This window comes from Podarcis vaucheri, assembly GCF_965113315.1.
Source record: "Podarcis vaucheri genome assembly, chromosome: 17".
NCBI classification, from domain to species: Eukaryota; Metazoa; Chordata; class Lepidosauria; order Squamata; family Lacertidae; genus Podarcis; species Podarcis vaucheri.
Window position 1 is genome coordinate 35,706,381 of NC_138755.1, and position 26,160 is coordinate 35,732,540.

At 42.7% G+C, this 26,160-nt stretch overlaps 1 protein-coding gene across 1 annotated transcript in view; it reads right to left on the reverse strand.

Annotated features, from left to right (window-relative positions):
• Positions 1 to 510: 510 nt before the first annotated feature.
• B4GALT1 (beta-1,4-galactosyltransferase 1) overlaps positions 511 to 26,160 on the reverse strand; it is a 47,889-nt gene continuing 22,239 nt past the window's right edge. The window contains exons 3-6 of the mRNA XM_082205126.1: positions 10,702 to 10,889; positions 9,460 to 9,582; positions 5,525 to 5,629; positions 511 to 4,490 (exon numbers count right to left, since the gene is read on the reverse strand). Of these exons, the coding sequence (XP_082061252.1) occupies positions 4,355 to 4,490; positions 5,525 to 5,629; positions 9,460 to 9,582; positions 10,702 to 10,889 (552 nt within the window). The 3' untranslated portion in view covers positions 511 to 4,354. The remainder of the gene's footprint in view (positions 4,491 to 5,524; positions 5,630 to 9,459; positions 9,583 to 10,701; positions 10,890 to 26,160) is intronic.

Here is a 26,160-nt window from a genome sequence, read left to right on the forward strand (position 1 = left end):
TCAACAACAGGCACGGGTTGGTTGGTTTTTTTTTAGCTTCCTTAACTACTGGATACATTAAAATAATAGGGAGGCCCTAATCTCCATAACTTTTTAAAAAACCCACCATACTGAAGCATACAGCTGGGTTCCAAGGCCTGTTCACATATTACTTGGAAAGTGAATTACTGGTATTTCTTCCTCATAAACGATACCATATTCACACCATACATTTAAAATAGTATCATACCTCTTTAATAGACATGGACTGGGAACTGTAGTTTTGTCAAGGGTGCTGGCCTCACAGAGCTAGTTTCCCCAAACCCTTGAACTACAGTCAGCCTGGATAGTTCCGTTTGGTTAGAGCGTGGTTCTGATGACGCCAAGATTGCAGGTTCGATCACCGTATGGGAGAGCTGCGGACTTGGATCGCAGGGGGTTGGACAAGATTATCCTCAGAGTCCCTTCCAACTCTACAATTTTCTGATATATTGGTTCAAAATGCACCTAACATTTGATTGACTTAAAAAAAATAAATCCCTGGTTACTTCTCAATTAAGGCACATTCCAGAGTGTTCGCAGTCAACTCCAAACACAAATGAGCATATTTAAAACGAGAGGAAGACATACACTTCCAATTACAGATATATAGTTGTTCTGCCCTCTTCCCACACGCCCAATAGTAAAAGGCTAAGCATTTGGCTCAGTATGTTGAAATAAATAAAGAAGTTAAACCCAACATGCATGCATGAATGAAAGACACACACACACACACACACACATTACCAGCTAAATAAAAAAGGGCTCAATTCTTTGTATTCCTCCCACCCCTAATTATCCAATTAGAATAAGTCAAAACCTCTTCAAGTTAGGAAACTCAGGACCTGTTTGAGCAACATTCTCCACAGAACAGGGTTGTACCCTCCTTTCCTCAACTCTTCTCACTGTGAAGAGAAATTAATGACTACGCATGAGATCCCCTCAGAGATATTTAATCTTGAAAAAAGATTCTCTCAAATGATCAGGGGGATCCTGCTCTTGAGTAAAGGCAAGGTTGCCTGGTTTAGATATTCACTTCTTTTTGTGATTTACAGAGTGAGAGAGGAGCCATGGAGATTTGGGGTGAGGGAGGAGAGAAGTCCATAATATTTTCCTTCCAGCTATTTTGGACTACAACTCCAATCAGCCGCAGCCAGCAAACTATGGTTGCTGTTCCTCACATGGCTGAATAGCCTCAGTGCAAGAGGATGAGTTGGAGAAGCGTGGTGGATGACTGCAGAGCAGAGGATCTGTCTCCAAGCACAGGCAAGTTGGCTTTGCAGAACATAATTCCACCAGCATATTTTCTTCCCGCAGCAGCAGAACTTATAGTGACAGCAGCAGATCTTCATCTCAATTTGTCCAAGACTAGATGATTTGTGGGTAGCTTTCCTTTGGCAACACAGCTGAGGAAGTGGAATGGAAAAGTCCAAAGGTTACAAGAGGGCAGGAAAGCAGGTTAAGGGCCCCATCCTTTTAAAACTAGGTTGGACGTGAGGAACAGTGAGTATTCCAGCGGCGACTGCTGCTGTCGCCCGAGGAGATACTGGGAGATTGCTGAGGAACGTGGAAACTGCTTGCCAATTCAGAATTATACTTCATGCATCTGATGAAGCTCTCCACAAGAAGCTTATTGGCATAATTAAAATTGTTGGTCTTTATAAGGTGTCGCAAGTCTCTGCCTTGTTTATGCTTCTATATGCAAGGCATAAAATGAGGTGAATTGACTTATGTGCCTCCACAGAAATAGGAGGCTGTGCAGCAGAAAGCTAAAGTTAAAGCCCATCCTCATTCATTTATGGAGTCCTAAGAAGGTCCTGTGAATGCTTTTGAGCACGCCTGACGCTATAAACACAGATTCTGACATTCTGGAAGAAGTATCTAGTTCCCTCCCAATTCTATGAGCCTATGATTCTAAATTTTGTAACCTAACAGCACTGCAATCATGTCACCTCTCCACACAGACAGTACAGAGAGGGCAGGGAGAAAACACAACATCCAAACACGACCTGAGTTTCCAAGGCATCCAGACGGACATTTTGAGAATTCACAAAAATATTTTAGGAGATGTCTTTATCTCCTCAAGCAGTATACTTTAAAGGCCACCTTTTTAAGAAGCACACCAGCACCACAAGGATGGTTTATACAAATCAAAGTGCACAAACCCCCTTCTTAGTCTGGTTTAAATGTGACTTTGCCTGCAGCTTGTATTGATGGTGTTGACATGCTATTAGGTTTTATATACAACCCCCTGCAAACTTTTCAATAACATGTTGCAAAAATTAAAAACAGCGAATTTCACGTTTTAACATACAACACTGCAAGAAAGAAAATAATTTTTGTTTGTTTGACATTTATACAGTATTTAGTCCTCAGAATAGTAAACGTATCTGACAAAATATTTTTTTTTTTTAAAAAAAGAGAGGCTACCTTATGAACCCAGAATTACAGACCTTTTGCCATTCCTCAGTGAGAAACAGATTGCATTGTAACAGTAAAAAAGGAATATGAAATTCAGCATACACGCATAAGGCAGTCAAGAAATGGTACTTATGCAAGTCATTCCAAACCCCCCAATGTCAAGGACTTACAGGCATCATTGACAATGACGCTTTGTAGGCATACTGACCTCAAGCCAGGGAGTTACATCACAAGTCAATGGTTCATCCACTGCTACAGACTACAGAGCCAGCCTAGGCCCCAGCTGCATAGTGCAGCCAACCCCCCCGCAAATTCCTACTCACTGCTTAATAAGGTGCTTTCATAGAGTTTCTGTTTATTTAGTGAACCCCAGGTCCTTAGTCTATCTACTGCTGCGCCTTCCCTGAAATCCTACCTATTTGCATAGGTGCCGCTGCCTTACAAATGGAAATGGGCTTCGTTGGCTTGCGAAATCTTTGGCTGCGCTGCACACACTGCTACTCTGCGTGCTTCTAGAGGCAAGCCCATACCGCAAACTGGGAAGCACAGTGAACGTTGCCTGACCTTCCAATACACAAGGCAGTGCTCCTCAGGCTTTGTGAAGCACTTACCTTGAGCAATACCTGGCCCATTCATTCAAGTGTGGCAGTAGTTTGCCAGTGATCAAGAAGAGGCCGAGTGTGCTCACAAGAGGAATGCTAACACAACAACACAGATGGACTGACTCAGGTAAGCAAGTGAATTTTTAACAGGGCAAAATGCACGCGGAATGCTTTTTGTGTGTCCATGGGCCACAACTCATATGTTTGGCCCCAAGTCTCAGGCTTGCATTCTGCCCCTCTACCTCTTTCCCTCTGCAGGGAGAAAGCACTGCATGATCTCCGGACTATAGCATGCGTATTGGGATCTCTCTAACCATTCAGTTTGCCCCAAGACAGAAGGAGAACTTCAATATCAACTTCAAGGAGGCTAGAAAGATCCATTCAGATTCAAACAAATACTGTGCAGTCCAGTTCACTGTGCTTTTTCCCTGTGGTGGACAGAAACCCACATCAAACAGATAACTGGGTTGAGAACTTTGCTCTCGGAGTCAGAGCCTAAATATTTTTGTCATGCAAAGACACTTTTCAGGAAAAAGAGACCCAAGATATTAAAATTCCCTCTGCCAGCAGAACAGAATCAAAGCCCCCCCTTTTTTTGATAATCCTATTTCTCTTCCCTCTTTTTTCTTTTTAGGTGTTTCAATAGCTATGAAGACAAGAACAATCCTGTCTGCAAGAATGGGGAGCTGTATCAAAAGAGGTAAACTCAAAAACAATTTTAGCAGCATTTTCCAGTCCTTCATACGGTAACCACAGCACTGAATTTTCATAAATATTACCCAATTTTAAAATTGAATGGGGGGAAATGGCCCATAATTGCATAATACACCATCCATTTTAAAGCAGAAGTATTTCCCAAGTTTGTGCTACTGCTATTTATAGTGGAGAACATCGCAGTAAGCAATGGGCACCGTCCACGATGCAAATCTCTTGCGCAAGCCCCAGTGAGGCACAGAGGAACCACATGAATGGATGGATGGATGGTGCCTTCAGGCAACTTTCAGACCTTCTTATGGGGCTAGCACAGCAAAACTTCCCAGTGGATTTTGCCCATATGTCACTACTATTCCCTGAAAAATTGACATATTTATGAACTCCTACAAACAGTTCTAAAATTTAAAAGAGAGACACACATAGCAAGAGTTTTGAGATTAAAATTCTTAATTGTCCATCCAACTGGAAGGCCTCAGAATGGCAAAATAAGGCATCCTTTTTTTCATGTTGATTGTAATAAAACAGCAGGGATAAAATTCTGATAGGATGAGCAGCCCCTGTTTAGGGTTCTCCAAGTCTTCTGTTGCACCTCTGGCATGCTAGCTTTTTGGTGATCCTATATCCACTGTGATTTTTGTATACAATGGGAATTTCTCAGTTCTTTCTACTGTGTATTTCAGAGTGTTTAAGCCATCAGAGTTCATCGTCTCCTTTGTGTGAGCAATTTTGTTGAACCTGCAAGAACAAGAGAGATTCACTGTTGAGAAATCTCCATTTGCAAATAGAACCTTCTTTTGCCTCCTTGAAAGGGTATTCGGGCTAATACGAAGAGAACAAAATATTTTATGTCCCGAATGCTCAAACCTAACATAAACATTTGTGCTGATATGACACAGAAATCTAGGAGACCGTATTTTATTGAACCAGCTAATAGTTTCAAGATGCGGCGCAAGCTTTCAAGTTTCACAAGGAAGAGTTAGGACTCTGGGCTGAAAAGGGGCATAAAACAATCTCTTGCTTTTCCTTCTGGCTTAGAGCCGAGAAGCCAGAGTAAACACGATGGTAGGGAGCAGACTTTTCCACCCGTGTGCCTGCTTCATTCACATCTAAAAGAAGTGTAGTAGTTTCACTTTCTTACATAAAAGGTGGACAACAGAACCCTCACCCCCAATCACTTCCTTGTGAACTATCACTTCAAGCATCTTTCTCTCCCAAGCTCAGCTCTGATGTGTAGGTGGAGCTGGGCTAGAGAGGAAAATATTTGAACTGCTGAGCAGAGGGAGAGGGAGATGGAGAATGGCAGGGTTATGTACCCTCACCTGTACACCCTTTCCGTTGTAAAAAGACAGCCCCCGCCTTGCTCCCCCCCAGCAACCAATTCTAAATATGAGCAGGCCATACAAGGCTCTTCACTGTTAGATATTTAAATTAAAGAAAAGGAGAGCCAGCAAAATGGTGTCCTTCGTGCTGATGGAAATCTCCTTTCACCCAGTCACGGCTACCATTTTCAGAAATCAAGTTAGGCAATTTTTATTTTTATTTTTGGCGAATTCCTGCCCCCCGTGAGCCTCCAAGGTCTGCTTTGAAGGAACTTCCTGAACAGTATGGGAGCTTGTTGGGGGGGGGGGAATTGGAGGAAATCACCTCCCACTGAAGGAAGCCTTGCTAGATCATAAAGCCCGCTAGCAGCATGAGAGAGACCACCGGCTGCCACCCAATACCACCATTTGAAAATGTTTGTACAGGATGCAATGAAGAAGGGACCCTACCTCTGTGGGTTGGGCTCGTTTTTGTTGTCTCTCGAATGGCGAATCATCCGACATTTCCCAATTGCAGCATCTGGGCGGGAGATTCTCATGCCTTTGAAAACAATCCTGCAAAAGGCACACAAATAGAGAGGCTGTTGTTACATAAAAGCACAGGCGTGTTTTAAAGCAGGGGTGGGATGGGAAGCCTGTGGCCCGCCGGATGTTGTTGAACACCCCCTGGTATAACCAGTATGGCTAATGGTCAGGAGTACTATAAAGTCCAACGTCATATGGAAGGCCACAGTTTCCTCATCCCCGCTTTAAAGATGCCCATGGAACAAAACATAGCAGTCCAGCTGAAAGTAGTTTATCAAATGAAAGTGAAATAATGTTATCACTTATTTTGCTATGTTTATAGTACTTATCTCATTATTATCTATAACAGAGCAATTTATGCAATACCCCTAGGTAAGTCACTTTCACAAGTAGATACAGTGGTACCTCGGGTTAAGTATTTAATTCGTTCCGGAGGTCCGTACTTAACCTGAAACTGTTCTTAACCTGAAGCACCACTTTAGCTAATGGGGCCTCCTGCTGCTGCCACGCCACCGGAGCCAGATTTCTGTTCTCATCCCAAAGCAAAGTTCTTAACCTGAAGCACTATTTCTGGGCTAGCAGAGTCTGTAACCTGAAGCGAATGTAACCTGAAGCGTATGTAACCCTTGGTACCACTGTATAGATATATAAAGGAGATATATAGATCAGTTTTTACTCTGTCTACATGCTGGTTCAATCCCTGTGAATTCTGATGGCACTACCTCACTGTATTGGGCTGAAGGTTGATCCAGAAAGAAGTCAACATCTTCTTAAAAATGCAAATTCTAATGTAACTTTCCCCAGTCATAATTAGTAATCCAAGAGATATTTGGCAGCTGCAGCATCAGGAAATACAGATTAAGTGCCAGGACTCTTGGAAGGCTTCTACAACAATTTTTGTTCAACAAACTGTTCTGCCTGTCCCCTGCTCCATAATGTTATGTCCTTTATGTTCTCAAAGCTCTTCCCAGACCAGGCTCCATGGATTTCAGAAACTGCCTTTCCCAGCCAGGCCCTGCTTTATATTCCTACTCTGTATGAGGTTGAGAATTGTTGTGCCTAGGAAGTAGGGCCTTGATATCTGTTGCAGAAATGTTGTGGCTATCATCTCCTTCTGGTAGGTATAGAGTTATGTTGCCGCACACACACACAAGGCTCCTGCCACGTTAACAAAACTGTGGTTTCCAAGTCATAAGCAGTATTAGTTACTGTTTATTCCACATTACTCAGACACTGCCTGTGTAGACACTATACCTTTAAAACACATTTGAAGTACAGTCATACCTCGGGTTGAAGTAGCTTGGGGGTAACTATCTTCGGGTTGTGCACTGCGTTGACCCAGAAGTAACGGAGCCTGTTACTTCTGGGTTTCACCGATCGCGCATGCGCAGACGATCAAAATGACGTCATGCGCATGTGCAGAAGCAACGAATCGCGACCCACGCATGCGCAGAAGCACGGACGTGGGTTGCGTTCGCTTCTGGATGCGAACAAGGCTTCGGAACAGATCCTGTTCTCATCCAGAGGTACCACTGTACTCCCCCCCTCAAAGAATTCTGGGTACTGTAGTTTACTCCTCAGAGAGTCACAGTTCCCAGCAACCCTTCACAAAACACAGTGCCCAGAATTCTTTGAGAGGCAAAGTGTGCTTCGGATGTGTGTACAGTCACCGTCCGGGGCACTGTGTTTAGTTTGTGTACTGCAGTTTAAGAAGTGGTAAGAACAGTTCAACTATGGAACCGTTTCCAAAAGGAATTGGGGGCTCTCTTCCTTTAAGCAATAGTCGGGATGCTTTTGCTCTGGGTTGCCTACAAGCCTCCATGCCTGCCCCCCAACTCTTACAGTTCAGCCTGGCTTTTAGTCCGTACAACCCATTTCATTTGACTTTTAGTTTTGTTGGACGACTTTTCCCAACTCCCCAACTTTTGTGCTTACATTGTGTTTTTCAGCTGTGGGCGTGAGGGGGGTAGAAGTGGCACTAACTAAATAAATAATTGTCAAGAGCCGTTTACCTTCTCATGTAAAGAACGGCTCACCTTAAGGAGCACTGAAATAAGAAGTAGCTAAAAACATGTCTTCAGCCTAGCAATAAAGGGCTTGAGGGCTGAAAAGCAGGTTTTCTGAGCAACAGTGGAAAGGGGAAAGGAGGTACTCTTGGTCTTGCAACTCTGCTTTTAACTTTTAACAGAGTTAACATTTGGCTTAACGTTTTGCAACACGGCCCTCTGCCATTACTGGAACGCCCGTTCTTTAAATGAAATGAAAATATACAATAAGGATACTTCTGAGCATGCTCAGAGTTCCTTTGGCTTCTGACAGTTCCAACATCCTGTGCTCAGCACACTTAAAAGAGAAGGAAGTTTGGCCAGGGTTCCCAGTAACCTTTATTTTAAGAAAACGAAACAGTGAATTCATTTCCTTTGACAGTATTCTTAAAACACCATCTACATTTTTTAAAAAAGCATTTAAGACTTAGGCATCTTAAATCCCCACACTGTTGCGGCAAGAGCATTGTTAGCCCAGAAATGGAAACAAGAAGAAATTCCGACGAAAGAAGAATGGCAGACGAAATTAATGGACTATGCAGAATTGGACAAAATGACAGGAAGGATTCGAAACTTGTGGGACCAGAGATTTACAGAAGATTGGAAGAAGTATATGAATTATTTGAAGAGCAACTGTAATTATTTGAAGAGCAACAAATTACGCTAGCAGGACTACAATAAGTTTTGTAAGGAGAAATATACGAAGTGTTACAAAGTAGAAAAAGATAAGAGATATTGGTTATGAGTTTGAAATGTAATAGGGAAAATAAGAAATGCATACTGAGAGATTAGATTGGAAAATTTTCAGACAGGATGGACGGAAGTAAAAAATTTGAATAAGATGTAAAAGTATGTTTAATTACTGTTGAAAATGATATGTTAAAAAAAAACTAATAAAAAAGTATATCTTAAAAAAAAAAAAAATTCCCATACCGTTGTGCCTGCAATCCATACTCCCCACTTTTTCTACTCTTCCAAAGACATTAACATCCAGTGGCGTAGCGTGGGGGGTGCAGGGGGGGCCGGCCGCACCAGGCGCAACATCTGGGGGTTAGGGTTAGGCGGCGCAAATCCACAGGTTAAGGGGCGCAAATTACTTGCCTTGCCCTGGGTGCTGACAACCCACGCTACGCCACTGTGAACATCCTGGCCTTGCTATGTAAAGACTTCCTGGAGCTTCCAAAGACCAACAGCATACTTCCCTACAGTACTAGTGGAGAGGAAGCAAGCTTTCAAAGAGCCTGAATGGAAACACTTGGCTGCCAAAGGCTTGACCCTGACAGTGGGAAGACAGACTCGTTTGCTCTGCAGCTTCGTGAGCGGTGCTAAAGAGACAAGGAGAACAGTGACCCCAGCGCAGCGTAGAGCACCAGACTGTCCCAGGATCTCCTGCTTTCTGCCAGCTCCGTTTGACAGCGAGCCAGGAAGAAAAGGGAAACAATGGAGGAGCTCCATTCCTTGGCCCTCTTTGGATACCAGCCACTGCAGGCTAATGTCTGGAGTTCAAGCTGAAATACAAACAAGTTAAGCTATTTGCAGGTGTGGCAGCTGGAGACAGGTTACATAGCCAGCGGGATTTATTTCACCACTTCCTGGCACATGCTTCTAAGCAGCCACTTTCTTGGTCAACTATGGGATGTTAAGAAGCGCCTCCTATAGTAAGTGCACACAAGGAATGGGATTCAGTGTCAACACTATGACGAATGTCCTGCTTATTCAAACATTTCTGTTTGCCAGACGAGCAATCCCTCTCTCCTCCTCCTTCTCCAAACAGTGAAAGAAATCTATATTAATTGGGAGACACAGGAGCCTTACCTGTTATAAATGTCATCATCTTCACCACCCCAGCCCCAATAATTATTGGGAAAGCCATTGATTTTTTGGAATTGTCCCTTGCTCAAAGCAGACACTCCTCCGAAATACTGATTGTAAGGCAAGCTGAAAGAGAGGAAGGCAACTCATCAAAAAAAGTAGTTTTTGCTATCACCAAGACGTTAGGATTGCTCATCTGGTTGCGATTGTAAGTAAAAGTATTAATAATTGCATTAGTAAGAACAGTAACAACAACAACAATTTTATTATTTGTACCCTGTCCATCTGACTGGGTTGTCCCAGCCACTCTGGGTGGTTTCCATTAAAGCAATTATAAAATATAACATCAATAAATGCCATAGAAATATGTGCTTCAACACACACACAAAACCCTGATTGCCTTAAAGAGAATAATCTATGTTTCTAAAGATCAGGATGCAGTAAGCTCAGAATTCACTTAAACCCTTCCCCCACAGCAGGTAAGTTGGACCGTTATTGCACTAAATGAAGGCAACTGGTTTTCATCCTCTGCCCTATCAGAAATACAGCAGAACGTAATAACTGCATAGTTATCAGAATTCTTTTTTTTGTACTTAGCACATTACACACCTCAAGACTTCACTTTTCAGGCAATATCTTCCCACCAATATAGCAACAGCCCATTTGATATCTCCAAAACTTCTTCCTAATGAAGTTGCACACATAACCTGCAAGCATTTTCAGGCCTAATTCAGCCACAACAATAAACCATAATTTCCTGTTACATGTTCAAGCCTTTACCCCCTTTCCCTCTTCTCTGTCAAGTGCCAGAGGAGAAGTGAGTGAAGGAAAACAGCAGCTCATCCATATTATGGGAAACAAGGCTTCCCCATTACATCTAAAATGGACCTCAGACCTTGCCTCCCACAAGGCAAATGGTTTTACTGTTGTTGTTGTTTTAAAAACGCATCATTATTTTTTATATAAACTGTTCTGAAAGCCTCTTGGCTGAAGAACAGTAAGTAAAGTATCTAAAGAAACAAATAAAAAAAAACTTTAGGCAAACAGATCACAGATTTGAGAGTAGAGCAATTCCAGAGAAGAGCGAAGTTGGCTACTTTGGAACATAAGTAATCCCAGTGTAGAGTGAGCAAGCCAACATGGGTACAGGTTCCGAACATTAATCCACTCTTGATATTAACAGCCATGCTATTATTATGTGATTTTTTGCTAGCGTCGAATAAATGTTAGCAATTGATTTCTTACCGGAATCCAAATTTATCCATCGACACAGAGAGGTGCCTGGGTTGACTGTAACACTTGTATATATTTCTGTCATCCATAGGGATTAGGTCAACATCGCTGAATACAAAGCAGTCATAATCGTATTCTTTCAAAGCTTCGGTGAAGCCTATGTTCAGAAGCTTTGCCCGGTTAAATGTTGCTTCTCCACCCTAATGTAAGAAAAAGAAGGGCTATTAAGCACAGACAAGAAAAGCTGGTTAACATTTACTATTCATTATAGGCCTGGCCCTTCACAAGCAGTAATGTGGACATGCGGGTGGCAAAGTTCTCTCCAACGTTTCATCCACCATGTTTTTCTGTTCAGTTTAGCTTAAAATTATGATCAGCTGGTTCAACCCGAAAGAAGCATGCATTTTCCAGGGTCTTGCTTGTTTTGCATTGCACACAGACCTCTCTTGAAACCTTGGGGAGGCTGAGAGCATATGCACCAAGTCCCTAATTTCACGGCTTTCCAACGCCTGTTCTCGTGTTGCCACCCTCTGGACCTCTTGAGGAGGCACAAAGAAGGGCCTCAGAAGATGATCTCAGGGTCCAGATAGGTTTGTATGGAAAAAGGCAGTCCTTGAGGGATTGCGGTCCTGACCCACTTAAGGCTTTATAGGTCAAAACCAGTAAATTGAATTGGGCCCGGAAACTAATAGGTAGCCAGTGCAGTTGGACTAGGATCGGTGTGATATGCTCAAACCATCTTGCTTCTGTGACCTGGCCGCTGAATTCTGCACTAGCTGGACAGTCGCTCCAGAAGGATATCAAAAGCCACTGAGAGGTCAAAGAAGAATTAACAGGGACATGTTCCCCTTGTCTCTCTCTTGACGGAGGTCGTCATACAGGGTGACCAAGCAGTTTCTGTGCCCAAACCAAGCCTAAACCTTGTCTGGTCTGCAACCACTCACTCCAGAACCTTGCTTATAAACCATTTACTTATAAACCACTTACATTTTGGTATGCCCCAGCGACGCCAAAAAATGTATCAGCCAGATGATTCCACCAGATCCCAATCTCATTTATGGGATATGGAGTGTGTGTGAGAGAGATCAGCTTCAGAAAAGATTTATGATTTTTAAAAATGTCAATAAGAAGCTTATTTTCCTTATTAAAGGCCTTGACTTCTTCCTGAAGTTCACAGGTGACCCCATTTTTGTCTCCTGCCGTGGTTTGTGATTCACTTAACAACTCTAACCCAGAAGGTTCTGTAGGAGCCTGGAAATATCACTTGACGTGCTCTGACCTATTGCTTTCTTATGGGCAGGCCACACACAGACCCCTCCTTTGAACAAAATTAGGTAACATGAAGCACAGCAAAGCAAGTCTGTTAGGGAGCTGGTTGGCTGCTGAGCTACAGTTATACAGTGGCATCTCGGTTTTTGAGCATCTTGGAACCCCTTAACGCCGAAAACCTGGAAGTAATTGCTTCCATTTTCGAATGCATCTTGGAAGTTGAATGGCTTCCACTGCGTTTTCTTCCTTTTTCTCCATCAACTTTGCCAACTGCCCTTTGCAGTTGTCGAACGTTTCGGAAGTTGAACGGTCTTGTGGAACAGATTCTGTTCGACAACCGAGGTACCACTGTACTAATACAGTGGCACCTTGGTTTATGAACTTAATCCGTTCTGGAAGTCTGTTCTTAAACTGAAACCGTTCTTAAACCTGCCGGTGCCCTTCCAATGTTCAGATTCCATTCTTAGACCAAGGTAAAGTTTGAAAACCAAGACACTACTTCCAATGTTGCTGAATTTGAAAACTGAATCGTTCATAAACAGGACTGTTCTTCAACCAAGATACCACTGTATAGGAAATTGATAAGGATTCATTTCCTCCCATTAAGTGATAGGTTAGAAGTGGTACCTAACCTCTATAAAAAGGGTTTAGTCCTATAGAAGAGGAGGAAGATATTGGAGGCAATTTGGATCTCACTCAATACAAATACTGAACATCTGATAAAGCTGTGCTTCTTATTACTATATTTATATATGTGTGTAAAAGAGTTACTCCTCCTGAGGAACACATTAAATGATCTTATGTGGAATGGTACCTCCCTGAGGTCCTAGATTTAGGATTAGCTGTGTACTTGACGAGATCCCATATTCAAAATAAAACATGGCATCTTCTAGATTAGAAGGTAGCTAGTAAACCTTCTCTCTGTAGGAAGTGAAGCGGGAGAGACACTGAGTTCTCAGTTTCATTCTGGGATATTATTCTTGGAACCAATGTAATAAGCAAGAAGGCCTGTGGAGACTGATAAGAGGAAATACAAGGAAAAGCCTGTTTTTTGTTTTTAAAAGATTGGGACAGGAGAATGCTGCTGTCTTTTGGGAGTTCCCTAATTTTCATGTCATTCATACTGTTTTTTTAATGCAATACAAGGGAGTAAAAGATACCTGAAGGTGCTCTTAAATATACCTTATTCTTATAGCTGTTTTAATAAGTAAATGGTTTCTGCAATAATGTATTGTCAGTTTGTTTTCAGAGTTTCTAAATTGTAATCTGCTCTGACTTTCAAATATAATGAAGTTGTTCACAAACTTGGCAAGAATTACAGGATTCTTAAATCCTTAAATCAACGAAACTAAAAAGTGTCCTTGCCAATTTAAGGAGGACATAGGATATGGCTGAAACCACACGTTTCTCTTATTTTAATTAACCCTTCAGGAAAACAAGCCAGGGCTGACTGCACACACGAAAAAGCAGCTCTTGATTACTATAGAAACATAAAAGCCAAATTGTAAGAAAGGAGAATTAAAATGTGATGCTCATTCAAGAAACGTTTCTCATGAGCAAGTATTTCAGAAGTATATTAGGGGATTGCCTTGCTTCCAAAAGTGTAGAGAAAACTGTTCTAAAGATTATGTATGTCTAGCAAATTCCAAGACAGAATAGCTTTCATAAATGCTATGAGACTGACCTGGTACTCAGTTTACTAGGGTTAAACAGAGATTAATTGACCACATTTTAGAGGGGTCTCACATTTTAGCCCCAACAACTGTATAGTGGATGTAGGTAAGGCAAAAAGAGAGCAAACCTCATGGCCAAGTGGAATTTGATGTTCTATCCACTACTCACATAAGAAGAGAAGAAGAAGAGTTTGGATTTGATATCCTGCTTTATCACTACCCTAAGGAGTCTCAAAGCGGCTAACATTCTCCTTTCCCTTCCTCCCCCACAACAAACACTCTGTGAGGTGAGTGAGGCTGAGAGACTTCAGAGAAGTGTGACTAGCCCAAGGTCACCCAGCAGCTGCGTGTGGAGGAGCGAGGAAGCGAACCCGGTTCACCAGATTACGAGTCCACCGCTCTTAACCACTACACCACACTGGCTCTCATAGGAAGCTGCCTACTGCATTTGGTCCATCTAGCTCAGCACATTGATTGACAGTGGCTCTCTGGAGTGGTAATGGTAAAACAGGATCTACTGGTAGATCTCTGGGTAATTTGCAGTAGATCACAAAGGATTTATGGCTCTCCATTGGTTAACAAAAGCAACTCCATCACCAAATTAGGCTACTGAAATGGAGAAAGCTGGGGGGATGGGACTGAGCATGGATATTTGAGTAAAGGCCTGTTCTGGTACTGAAAAGAAAATCCTGGGCTGAAATGACCCCAAGGTGCCTTGCTCCTTAATTCAAAGTACATGCTGGCTGTTTCTTTAAGTCAGTGTTTGGCTCTAGTGGGTGGACTTCATGGTTTGAAGTAAAAGCAACGTAGACCTTGCAAGCTTAAAGTCTGTCCAGCCTGACACTGCCTCTCTCATTTCTAGGTACAGTGGTGCCCCGCAAGACGAAGGCCTCGCAAGACGGAAAACTCGCTAGACGAAAGAGTTTTCCGTTTTGGAGGTGCTTCGCAAAACGAATTTCCTATGGGCTTGCTTCGCAAGACGACAATGTCTTGCGAGTTCCTGCTGGTTTTTTCCTCCTCCCCCCTTTTTCTAAGCCGCTTATCAGCTGATCCGATCAGCAGATAAGCCGCTAAAAGCCGCTAATAGCGCTAATCCGCTAATCCTTCAATGGGATTGCTTCGCAAGACGAAAAAACCGCTAGACGAAGAGAATCACAGAACGGATTCTTTTCGTCTTGCGAGGCACCACTGTAACTGCTAAATTAATTTAATATTCTATATTATAGTTTCCCCTGTGAAATTGTTACTTCTCAAGTCTTCAGAAAGGAGAAGGGCAGGAGATGAATTTAACAAAACAATGTGTTATCAGCAAGTTTGCACTTGTTCACCTTAGTGGCATAATCTCACAACCCGTTTGCTATCGGCATGGCTCAAGTCCAGACTCATGAAAGCAACAATCCCAGTTGGGTTATGAGAAATGGCACTGAACTTGTATGGACAGAAAAGCTTTGTAATAATGACCCCTCAAACATAGCCCTATTCACCCATCCAAGATCCTAATAGCAGGACAAATGTAGCACCACAGCTTCCATGACTTCTCACAGCTTCCAAATAAACACCTTCTGGGTGTGTGTGTGTGCCCAGCTAATAATTTATGTTTACCTCATATCAAGCAAACAGGCGTTCCATGCAGAAAAACACTGATAACAATGCAGATAACACTGAAAGCACAATTCATGCCAGCATTCAAGGTTAGCATTGGAAAAGGCTGCAGGACATGAGAAGCCTTACTGAAGAGACGACAGCGGCTTTTTCTCCTTTAAGGCTTATCGTGACAATCTTGCAACTCTCTCTTTCGTGAAAGTACAGTTGTATTGCTAGGTCTTCACCCTCTTTAAAGCCTATTTAAATGTATACTCTCCAGAACAGGATTTTTAACAGTAGCAGCAGAGTAACATTCAGTTCAGAAATAATTAGGCATTTTGAGAGGACATGTGCATGATTTTGAGGGGGTGCGAGCCAGGCTCCCTCACACATGGATTCCTGCCCTGTCTGCTGCTGGGGGTCTCCGTGTCCCCAGCCCCCTTGCTGAATGGCCACAAAAATAAAAAGGGTTAACAAAATGATGTAGATTGTGGAAGAACTAAACACAAAGATGACTTGGTTGCTGCCCAAAGTAGTATCCCTGCATGGCCCTCTCCTCTTTCTCCACTAAGGTGGGCAGCTAAGAGGGGGAGTTGAGAAGACCTCAGGTAAAATCTCATCACATCCATGAATTCCAGAGTGCAGCACAGGAAGGAGTTAGTCAACCTGTCTATACAACCTTGGCATAAGAACATTTGGTCTGTTGTAATCTCAGAGAAGATAATGCCCAATCTATGATTTATACGGGGTAAAGCAAAACCACAATACGTATTTTAATGCAGTATGGTGGGACTTTATTCAATTTACCATGGATCAAAATACTGTATGTACATATCTTTGCCAGAAATAGCCAAATGTATATGGATGTCATAGATCATGCACACAGACAATTTAGCAGTTGTCTCACATCCCTTTAGTTATATAATATATAACGATACTGTATGAGGTGCTCACCTACACCAATGTAACAGCAGATAGGTTTGGTTTTGTATAATTATCTTGAAAATCATCAAAAAATAACTAACAAACCGTGAACTCATTAGGTGGATTTAATGAAGCCCCCTACCTGCCTCAGTGTATATGAAGCTCTCTGTATATTGGAAATGCACTATTAAAAAACGTTTCTTAATGCTGACTGCGCTTCCTTTTAGGGAAATTTAAACATAACAAACCAAGATTGTCTAGAAAATTCCCTGGCATTGTTTTCTAGTGGTTAATTCCCTCTTTGAATGAATTGTGTTAGTTCCACCCCCCCCACCTCTTTCCCCAGTGCAATAAATAACCACAGGGAAAAAATTGCAGGAAGGAAATCACAAGCCAAGTGCCTTAAGCAAAGGATTCGGATATAAATATAAAAGCCTTTCATGTACACCCTCCTCCTTTTCACATGCACTTAAGAAGCAGCCATCTCACCAGAGACAACCAACTTTCACTTCTGTACACTTCCATATCTTGATTATGCTTTAATGAAAAGACACCTTTATGATTTATTTAAATGCAACAAGGTTATATTGCAACAAGGTTAAATTCTTGCCAAAGACAGGTTTGGGTGGGTTCAAGGTCTTAAAGATATTTAGAGAACCATTAAGCTCCTGTAGAATGTCAACTAAATGGCTGGATGAAAAGCTACCAAAATTCTAGGCTGCTGCCCTAAACACAATTTTTTGAGAAAGTAAGCTCAACGGAACTCATACTGAGGATTTTACTGTAAAAAACCAAAAGCTATTCTGAACCACAAATACATTCACTAAAATGTAAGGTGAAATACTCTTCAATGTATTGTTTTTTACCATGTTGTAATTTTGTGTGTAATTACATACATGTGTATGTAAACGTATGTTTGCACTTCCAATTTTCCTTTTTTCCTAAATAAGCATTATACGGATAAGCAGGGCAGGGGGGTTGGTCATGGCACTCACCAATAGAGAGTTCACCTCTTTTTTTGCTGCCATTTTTTGCTGGCCCCCACAGCACTTTCACAAAGTACAGGGTGTTTTTTTAAACCAAAGGCTCTGAGCTTGGGGGATAAGGTGGGGGGAAACCTGAAAGTATGAAAATCTACTAAATCTGCATAACGTATACAGGTTGCTGGGTTCAGTTTCTTGGGTCATAATTTGAACTATTTCCTTTTTTTAAAAGGGCAGAATACTTGGCTTAAAATGTTCTGGGGTAACTTGCTTGCTGATTGGTGACAGGCTCTTTCCTGAGGCAAAATCAACACAGAAAACAAAGTAGGAAACAGAATATCTGCTAGTTCATATGTAACAAGAAATGGAGAAGTGGGGTTGGACACAGCGCTGAAACCTGACGAAGTGAAACAGAACATAAGGAGAGAGATTTGAACCAAGAAAATAAAACTCTATCTTAAAACTATTTTCAAGACAAGACAGCAGTAAGGTTCCTCCTGGGTCTTGCACTGACCTCCTCCTTTTTTTTTTGGGGGGGGGGAAGGAACAGTCCTAAATTGTGTTGCCCAAATTTAGCTGCGTATTAATTTCGTCTACTCCATACAGAAGCAACAGAGCCATTGTCTGTTTGCACAACACACACAACTTCTGTTGCAGGCTGCAGAATCAAAATACATTTGCAGTCCATCAAAGTTTGGTCAGGTGGTTTTGGATCAGCTGATCCACCTGGCATGTATGTAACATAGACAAACTGAACACTTGGAAACAGTTCAAGAAGATGTAAATATTAAAAGCAGGTCAAAGCTGGCATTCAGCTGGGCAAGAGAGCATTTACATAGGAAATATTTATTTTTCCAGTTTCATCGTCTGCTACCCTTTGACAACATATCTGGGACAGTTGCAGCTGTGCCAGCCACTTAACTCTCCTCCATATATTTGGTAAAATATATGATTATTATTTTTTGTTAACAGATATAGTTTTGTTAAAGAACTGAGACGGTTTGTAAATGTCAGCAATAATTAATAATATTAATTTATTTGTACCCCATTGGTTGCCCCAGCCACTCTGGGCAGCTTCCACCATATATAAAAACATAATAAAGCATTAAACACTTAAAAGCTCCCTTACGTAGGGAAATAAATAGAAACAGATCAGTTCTGATGGCACAAACGTAGACCATGCTGAATGTGTCCAAACCTCCCACTCTTTTTTTGGTGCCTTATTTTGTTTCTGCTTGTTTCTCAAAAGCTGGAAGTGGCCTCTCTGGACCTCCGAGAGAGACTGGGCGGATCCTGCCCCCACCTATTTTCTTCCCTCCAAAATTGCACTCCCCGCTGCTTTTTAGAGGTTTGGCAGAGATCCAGCTTCCCAAACCCACAGAATATCTAGTTTGGCCAGCAGCAGAGTATGGTGAAACATGCCTCCTTAGGGGGGAAAAACAGTTCATCTGGAACCAATGTACAGCTTGCAGAGGCTCTATCCATTCTTATTCTTCTTATTTTGCAAATTTAACAGGGCAAGGAAAAGGCAGAGGGAGAAAAGGATTAAAGTCCTGGTTGAAGAAAGACTGGCAGACCTGGGGAGGTGGGGTTGGGAAATAGGGATAACAACAAAGAAATCACATTTCTATCTTCCATCTGCGGGGACACAAGGGAAGAACTTGTCCCAGAGTTTTGGAAAACTGTCTAGCCCAGTGGGATGTGCAAGGCAACCAGCCCTTTCAAACAGCCCCTTAACCCCTAGAGAGATGGAAGGACCAAACCCACAGGGGGGGAGAGGGAAAGTCAGAAAAAATGTGGGTGTTTTTTCTCTCTTCCTTTTTCCTGAGTCTTAATAACAAAATATGCACACAGAGATTGAGAGGGGACTCTTAACTTTTCCATTAATAACAAATGCCACACTTAATTACACCATTTAGTTTTACTGAAACCCACAGCTTCCTTCCAGTATTGGGCTATCATTAATTTAGCTACCCCCAACGTGAACACAACTAAACGTTTTGACATCACCTCCGAGTTCTCTCCCGAGAAGACAGAAAGCAGACCTAATTTGAGCTCCTTAATGAACTAGGATGGCATTTATCTCTGTTATTACATCTTCCCAGCGCATTTTCTATTTATATATTACAATACTGAAGTCAACACACAAATTCCAGCCCCAAATAAACATCTCTATTTTTATTTTATTTTTGCTCGGCGCAAGTTAAGAGAATTTGTATTATCAGCACTCCCTCTTTGTTTGCTAACTAGGAAGACACTTTTCAGGGCTAAAAAGCAGGGTATAAATAATAATTTGAATGATTAAAATAATCAACTAGCAAAAAGAAGATTTCGCTAAGCATCCTGCCTTCAAAGATTTCACAAAATTCACAATCTCTACACTGCCTCTGAAGAAGGGTCTCCTAGTTCTTAATTGTTTAAAGTCTCATCCACAACTTTGCTTGCCCTGCTGCTTTCACACAGGAAAACTTGTATGGGGTTTTAGGGGAGGGGTGGTACCTTTGGTGGGGGACACATTGTGCTCCTTCAGGGGTAGTTAGTCCAACTTTGGCCCCCAACCTGCACTCAGCTCTCACCTGTGGCTCCTAAAAACTGTCAGCATGTGACAGCAGACACACCCTGGGAAATGGATTCGACTGGCCAGCTAAACCAGGTGAGGGAGAACCTAAGATGGTTGGATGGTGTCAGGGAACTGACATCGGAGCTAGAGGCGGAGGGAAGGCTCTCAAATGATGCTGGAGAAGGGCCCAGCAGGGAGAGAGGCAGCTCCGCAGATGGGGAAGCAAATCAGCGCAACACCAGGGATATAGAGGGGCTGATGGGGGAATCGGCGAGAGGGCTCCAGGACTCTTCACCGGACACCAGCGGGGAGAGCACGGGTCCTCCGCTACCCACGCCCTCCCTGCGCAGAAGACTTCCGCGCAGAGAGAGTAGGAGGAGACTGGGTGTCAAACAACTTTTATGTTGGAAAAGATTTAAGAGACGCCCACTGACGGATTCTGCTAGCGACTGAGGCAGCCACGAAGTGAAGGGCTGCCCAGACTGAAAGGTTTAGCAAGGCAACAAAGCCTGTAGAGGCTGCAACCCATACACATTACAGATGGCGCCTTGTACGCCTCCTTCCAGCAACTCCTGCAGCCAAGCTGGTGCCAAACGCATTGCCCTGCTTTCCTTTGGACTATGTCAGTGGGTCCGAGAACAGGGTCTTGTCATCCGGGCAGCCCAGGAACCCCATACACGCTGCCCAGGCTTGTGCCCCAGAGAGAGCGCTTCAGTGCTGCTAAACCAGCAAAAGCAATGTGGGAGGTAGCAGCTACACGTTGCCAGCCTCTGCCGGCGCTGTTATTCTCTTTGCCCCAAAGGCCACACTCCTCTGTCACTTGAAACAAAAGGATGCCAACAACAGCTGAAAGAGAACAAACGTCAATCAGGTTTTTTCCGGATTGACGCTTGCTCCAATTTCACGCTAAATAGTGGGTTTTTCCAGTGGGGGTGGTGTGGTTAGCAAGGGTCAAATGGAAAACCGCTTGGACCTTTCTAAAGCACAGGACAAGTGAGAGTGTGGACAAGCCCTCAGCGTCTTATGTCACTATATATCACTAGAAATCAGCAAAGCTGACCGCAAGAGTTACTGTACAGACACCATTTTGAGGATACCCAACACACCTCCACTGCGTTCCTCAAATAAGAAGCCTCAAACTAATTACCAGTTGGTTCAGAGAGCCAGCTGGACCTCTGCCTAGAGCAGCAGCTGTAGGTTTCTGTCAAGTCTGGGCAGACAAAAAACCCGTTGGCTCTCCTAAGTCAGCCAATCCCACACAGAGCTCTTTGCTCCAAAATTGCAACATGTGCAACAGCTGGCGCGCATTAATTATCCTGCGCAAATATTATCTAAGAAAGAATGAAGAGCGTAAGATTGGCGTTGCAAGCTTGGCGAGTTCAGTTCAGACTTGGACGTTGCTACTTCCTTGAGGTTGGCAGAGCTCAGAAGTTAGAGGCTTCCCATCCTGCCTCTGTTTCGCAGGAGAGAGTTCATGTCCTTGCTAATTAAATCTCTCATTGATTATCGCATTAGGAAGTTGCAACAGCAGGCGCAGATTTCTTAAGTTAACAAGTAAATAGCTGCTCTGTTCTTTCTATAAATGTAGCTTAATGCTTTTCCCTCTGCGTTCCCGGGCTCTCCGATGTTCACAGAAGTTCACCAAGGCTTGTCCAGTGAGAAGACTATCTATTATGGGGGAGCATCTCTGAAAAACAGGTTGCTGTTTGCAACTATTTGCCTCAGGAGGTTGTTAAGTCTGCTCGACAACACACTCAAATGCATGCAAAGGTCTTGGCCGGTGGTGTAAGTGCTATGTAAACCCTATAATGCTGCCTTGAATTTTTTGAAGAGGAGTTTCCTGGCAGGCCCACAAGAGTTCCTTGTCAGACAAGTCAATGCAATTTCAAAGCTAGATGGAGCCCAAAAGCAAATCTCTGTGCTGTAGAACAGGCCTGTTTTATAGCTTAATTATAAGCTAAAGTTAATGTAAACCAACTTTTATCAACTGACTGCAAATCTTGGTTAACAAGTGCCTGCTAACCATAATTTGTAACCTACGGTTAAGTTGCAAGGCCCCGTTTGGACCATTTTGAACTATGGTTAACTAAACCATGGTTTATAAACCATAGCTTAGTATGTTGTGCAAACCAGGCTGTTGAGTGTCCACTGAGCAATTATCTCAGCCAGAATACTGTGCAACAAACAGAGAGCAGGTGCACCATTGAGATGTGACTGCATAGCAAATAACTTAAAGGTAAAGAACCCCTGACAGTTAAGTCCAGTCGAGAACGATTCTGGGGTTGCGGCGCTCATCTTGCTTTACTAGCCGAGGGAGCTGACATTTGTCCGCAGACAGTTTTTCCGGGTCATGTGGCCAGCATGACCATGGTTTAAAAAGAGTGATCCAAGTTGCGTACTAGAGAGGGGTCAATTAGCATCCAGTTTTTTCCACTGGCTCCAGCAGCCCAACTTCCATTTTACATATTCTCAAATCACATCCCCCTCCCCGCACCACCACCCATCTCCATTTCAGTATTCAGCCCAATTTAATGCATTTCAGAGGTTCCAAAAGTCAATGGTAAACCTGAGGTAGATTCAAGTTTGAATTTGCATTTCGCCGAAAGTTAAGAGGTGGGACGTTACCATTGAAGCAGTAGGGTGGTCATCATTCCTTGCTTCCTTCCTTTTTCCTACCAGATGCAGAGTACAGAAGGACGCAGACGGAGTAAGAATCAATCGCTCACATACAAACTCTCCTTGCTTCAGCGATTGCTTTGCTATAGGACAGGTTTAACAAGAGAAAGGTAAGATTTCCCCCCCTAGAAGGAAGGGAGAAGAGAAGGAAGAATGGATGCAAAGGAAGGACAGACAAGGGAGGGGGAAAAAGAAAGAGAGAGAAAGCAATTGTCAAGAGAGCAAAGAAATAAGAACGTTTTCTTAGCAGGTTTTAAAAGCTCCTCATAACCCAAGAAAAATACCATCTGGATAATTTAGGCTCATTGCCAATGTTGCTTGATGCACACAAAACTAACACTGCTTTAAGGAAGTTAACTAAACTGAATGCTTCATTGACAAATTACCGTATTTTTTGCACCATAACACTCACTTTTTTCCTCCTAAAAAGTAAGGGGAAATGTCTGTGCGTGTTATGGAGGGGATGCCTACGGGTGGCATGCCTACGGATTTTCTTCCTCTAAAAACTACGTGCGTGTTATGGTCAGATGCGTGTTATAGAGCGAAAAATACGGTAGGTCATGATGCTCGGTAACTTTTGTATGATTTCTGCAGCATAATGGGGAAAAGCAGCAACACAATTATACTCTGTACACACCTAGCCTGTGTATGCTTACTGTTATCCACCATCGCCTGTTTTTCTTTCCAAACTATATAGCCCCTTTTTTGCAGAATTTCATCAGAGCCCTGAAAGCTAATAACCTTTGTAAGTAAGCTCTGTGAAAGTCAACAGAATTTCTTACCAACTCAAGCATATTTTGGATCAGGGTGCCATCAACTTACCACATAGAAACTTATTTCTATGTCTGCACAAATTACTCTTTAGCAAAAGAACTAGAAACCTTCATTCAGCCACAAGGAAACACAATTAAATAGCCTCACATCCCATCCTATGCTGATTGAAGCAAACAAAAATTTCAAAGGACAAGACAGAAGTTTAACTGAACAAATCGTGATAAGCATTTCCATTTTAAAGACATTTGTAGTAGGTATCAGATGGCAAAGAGTAAGACCACATCAGATGTATATCCCAGCGATACTCAAACCGCATGACCTCCAGAAGCATGTCTTGAAAAATTAAAGCACCATTTTGAACCCCTCCACTAGTCAATGATCCTGAGCAGAGAAGTGCCATGTACCACTGACCATCATCTGTCCTGCCAACATCCCAAGAAAAGAACCAGTGGTGTCCTGGATTTCCCCAACACAGCCAGCGCTGAAACTGAGAGGCAATCCCAGAACATAACCATTGCTGAGAAATCGGGTCCCATCCCTGAGCAATAAAGCAAGAGGGAAGATGACGTGCCATAAACCAATATTAAAAAAAGGCTATTCTGCTTTGCAAAGGAACATTCCTGCTTGTTGTTTTGGGAGCCAAATGGGGAAACACACATTATATGTTTGATGGCAACAATGAAGTTTGTCTCTTAACCTAACAAACAACCTGCCCCCAGGTCATCAGTGTAATTTCATAACTGCTTTATTGAAATCTCATTCAAACGAAACCTGCCTAAACTGCTAAAAAAAGGTGCCCCGAATCTGGAACTATTTGTTATTCTGTGGAAAAAGTATGAGACGGTTGTGTTATGCAGATGTACATACCCTATGAAACTGGCACATGAAGAAAGCATCAATTTGGCTCATGAAGATTAAGAAAGCTAAAACACACACACACCAAAAAAACAGGTGTATTCTGCTTCCCCAAAGCTCAGCACAAAGACAAAGAAGACATTAAGAGATAACTCTGAGCAGGCAAGCAAAACCCCTGTGTGATAACAACTAGAGGAGGCAACTAAAATTTTCAATATAATGTGTAAACTCATTCCAAGTACAACAGAATGCAACTAAATGTCACAGATATGCAGTCAATGCAACAGAACTAAGTATAGTCCATTATAATACAAGCCTATCAGTTAAAAGTTCTGCAGTACCTCACATATCAACCAAGACTGCTGGCTAGAGAAGGGAACTGCAGGCAGTCCCAACTGCAATCGTTGTACAACTCCCAAATCCCTTGGCTTGGGACCTCAGGTGACACAAAAATGACCAATCCAATGCTACAAGTCCTGTAAATAATGATGTTGATGATGATAATAATAATAATTTATACACCACCCATCTGGCTGGGTTTTCCCAGCTACTCTGGGTGGCTTACAGCACATATAAAAACATAGCAAAACATCAAGCATTAAAAACTTCTCAATAGAGGGCTGCCTTCAGATGTCTTCTAAAAGTAATGTAGTTCTTCATCTCCTTGACATCTGATGGGACGGTATTCCACAGGACGGGTGCCACTACTGAGAAGGCCTTCTGGCTGGTTCCCTATAACCTCACTTCTCGCAGTGAGGGAACCAGCAGAAGACCCTTGGAGAAGGACCTCCGTGTCCAGGCTGAGTGATGGGAGTGGAGGTGCCCTAAAGCCATTTAGGGCTTTAAAGGTCAGCACCAACGCTTTGAATTGTGCTCGGAAATGTACTGGGAACCAGTGAAGATCCTTTAGGACTGGTGTTATATGGTCCCAGTGGCCACTCCCGGTCACCAGTCTAGCTGCCGCATTCTGGATTAGTTGTAGCTTCTGAGTCACCTTCAAAGGTAGCCCCACATAGAGCACACTGCAGTAGTCAAAACGAGAGATAACCAGAGCATGCACCACTCTGGGGAGACAGTCTGCAGTCTCAGCCGGCGTACCAGATGGAGCTGGTAGACGACTGCCCTGGACACAGACAGTTCACAGATCCACAGCCATCCCCTCAGTCTGGGCAACTTGTAGCCAAGGGAGGCTATAGGCTTCTCTCGCTGTACCAACAAACTATTGCCACTGTTTTAGCATCAAGGTACAAAGAAGCTCTGTCAGCCCAATGACCCTAAACAGCTCAGATCTATCAAACAGAAATATAAAAATAAGAAGGATATACACTCACCTTGCTACATTATTTTATTATCATGCTGTCAATTGTTATGCTTTGTGTTATGTTTTTATTATTAGGCTCTACAAAATGTGTTCTTAATGTTGTACATTGCCCTGAGATCTTTTGAAAAAGGGTGGAATATAAATTATAATTTGAACACATTTCTTATAAATGTCAACTTTGTGTGGATACCTATCTGGACTGCATAGATCTATCTGTTTAAATTAATATAGATATATTTATGGTTATTTTTCATGTATGTTAATATGAGCTAAGGGTTTCCCTCACTTCTCTTAATCCACCCTTTTTTTTTCTTCGTTCGTTTTTCCTTTTGTTTAGAGGGGAAGATAAGGGAAATTTGTAAATATATTTGAATCGGATATGCAGTAATAGAATCATAGAATCATAGAATCATAGAATCATAGAGTTGGAAGAGACCACAAGGGCCATCGAGTCCAACCCCCTGCCAAGCAGGAAACACCATCAGAGCACTCCTGACATATGGTTGTCAAGCCTCTGCTTAAAGACCTCCAAAGTAGGAGACTCCACCACACTCCTTGGCAGCAAATTCCTCTGTCGAACAGCTCTTACTGTCAGGAAGTTCTTCCGAATGTTTAGGTGGAATCTTCTTTCTTGTAGTTTGGATCCATTGCTCCGTGTCCGCTTCTCTGGAGCAGCAGAAAACAACCTTTCTCCCTCCTCTATGTGACATCCTTTTATATATTTGAACATGGCTATCATATCACCCCTTAACCTCCTCTTCTCCAGGCTAAACATGCCCAGCTCCCTTAGCCGTTCCTCATAAGGCATCGTTTCCAGGCCTTTGACCATTTTGGTTGCCCTCCTCTGGACAC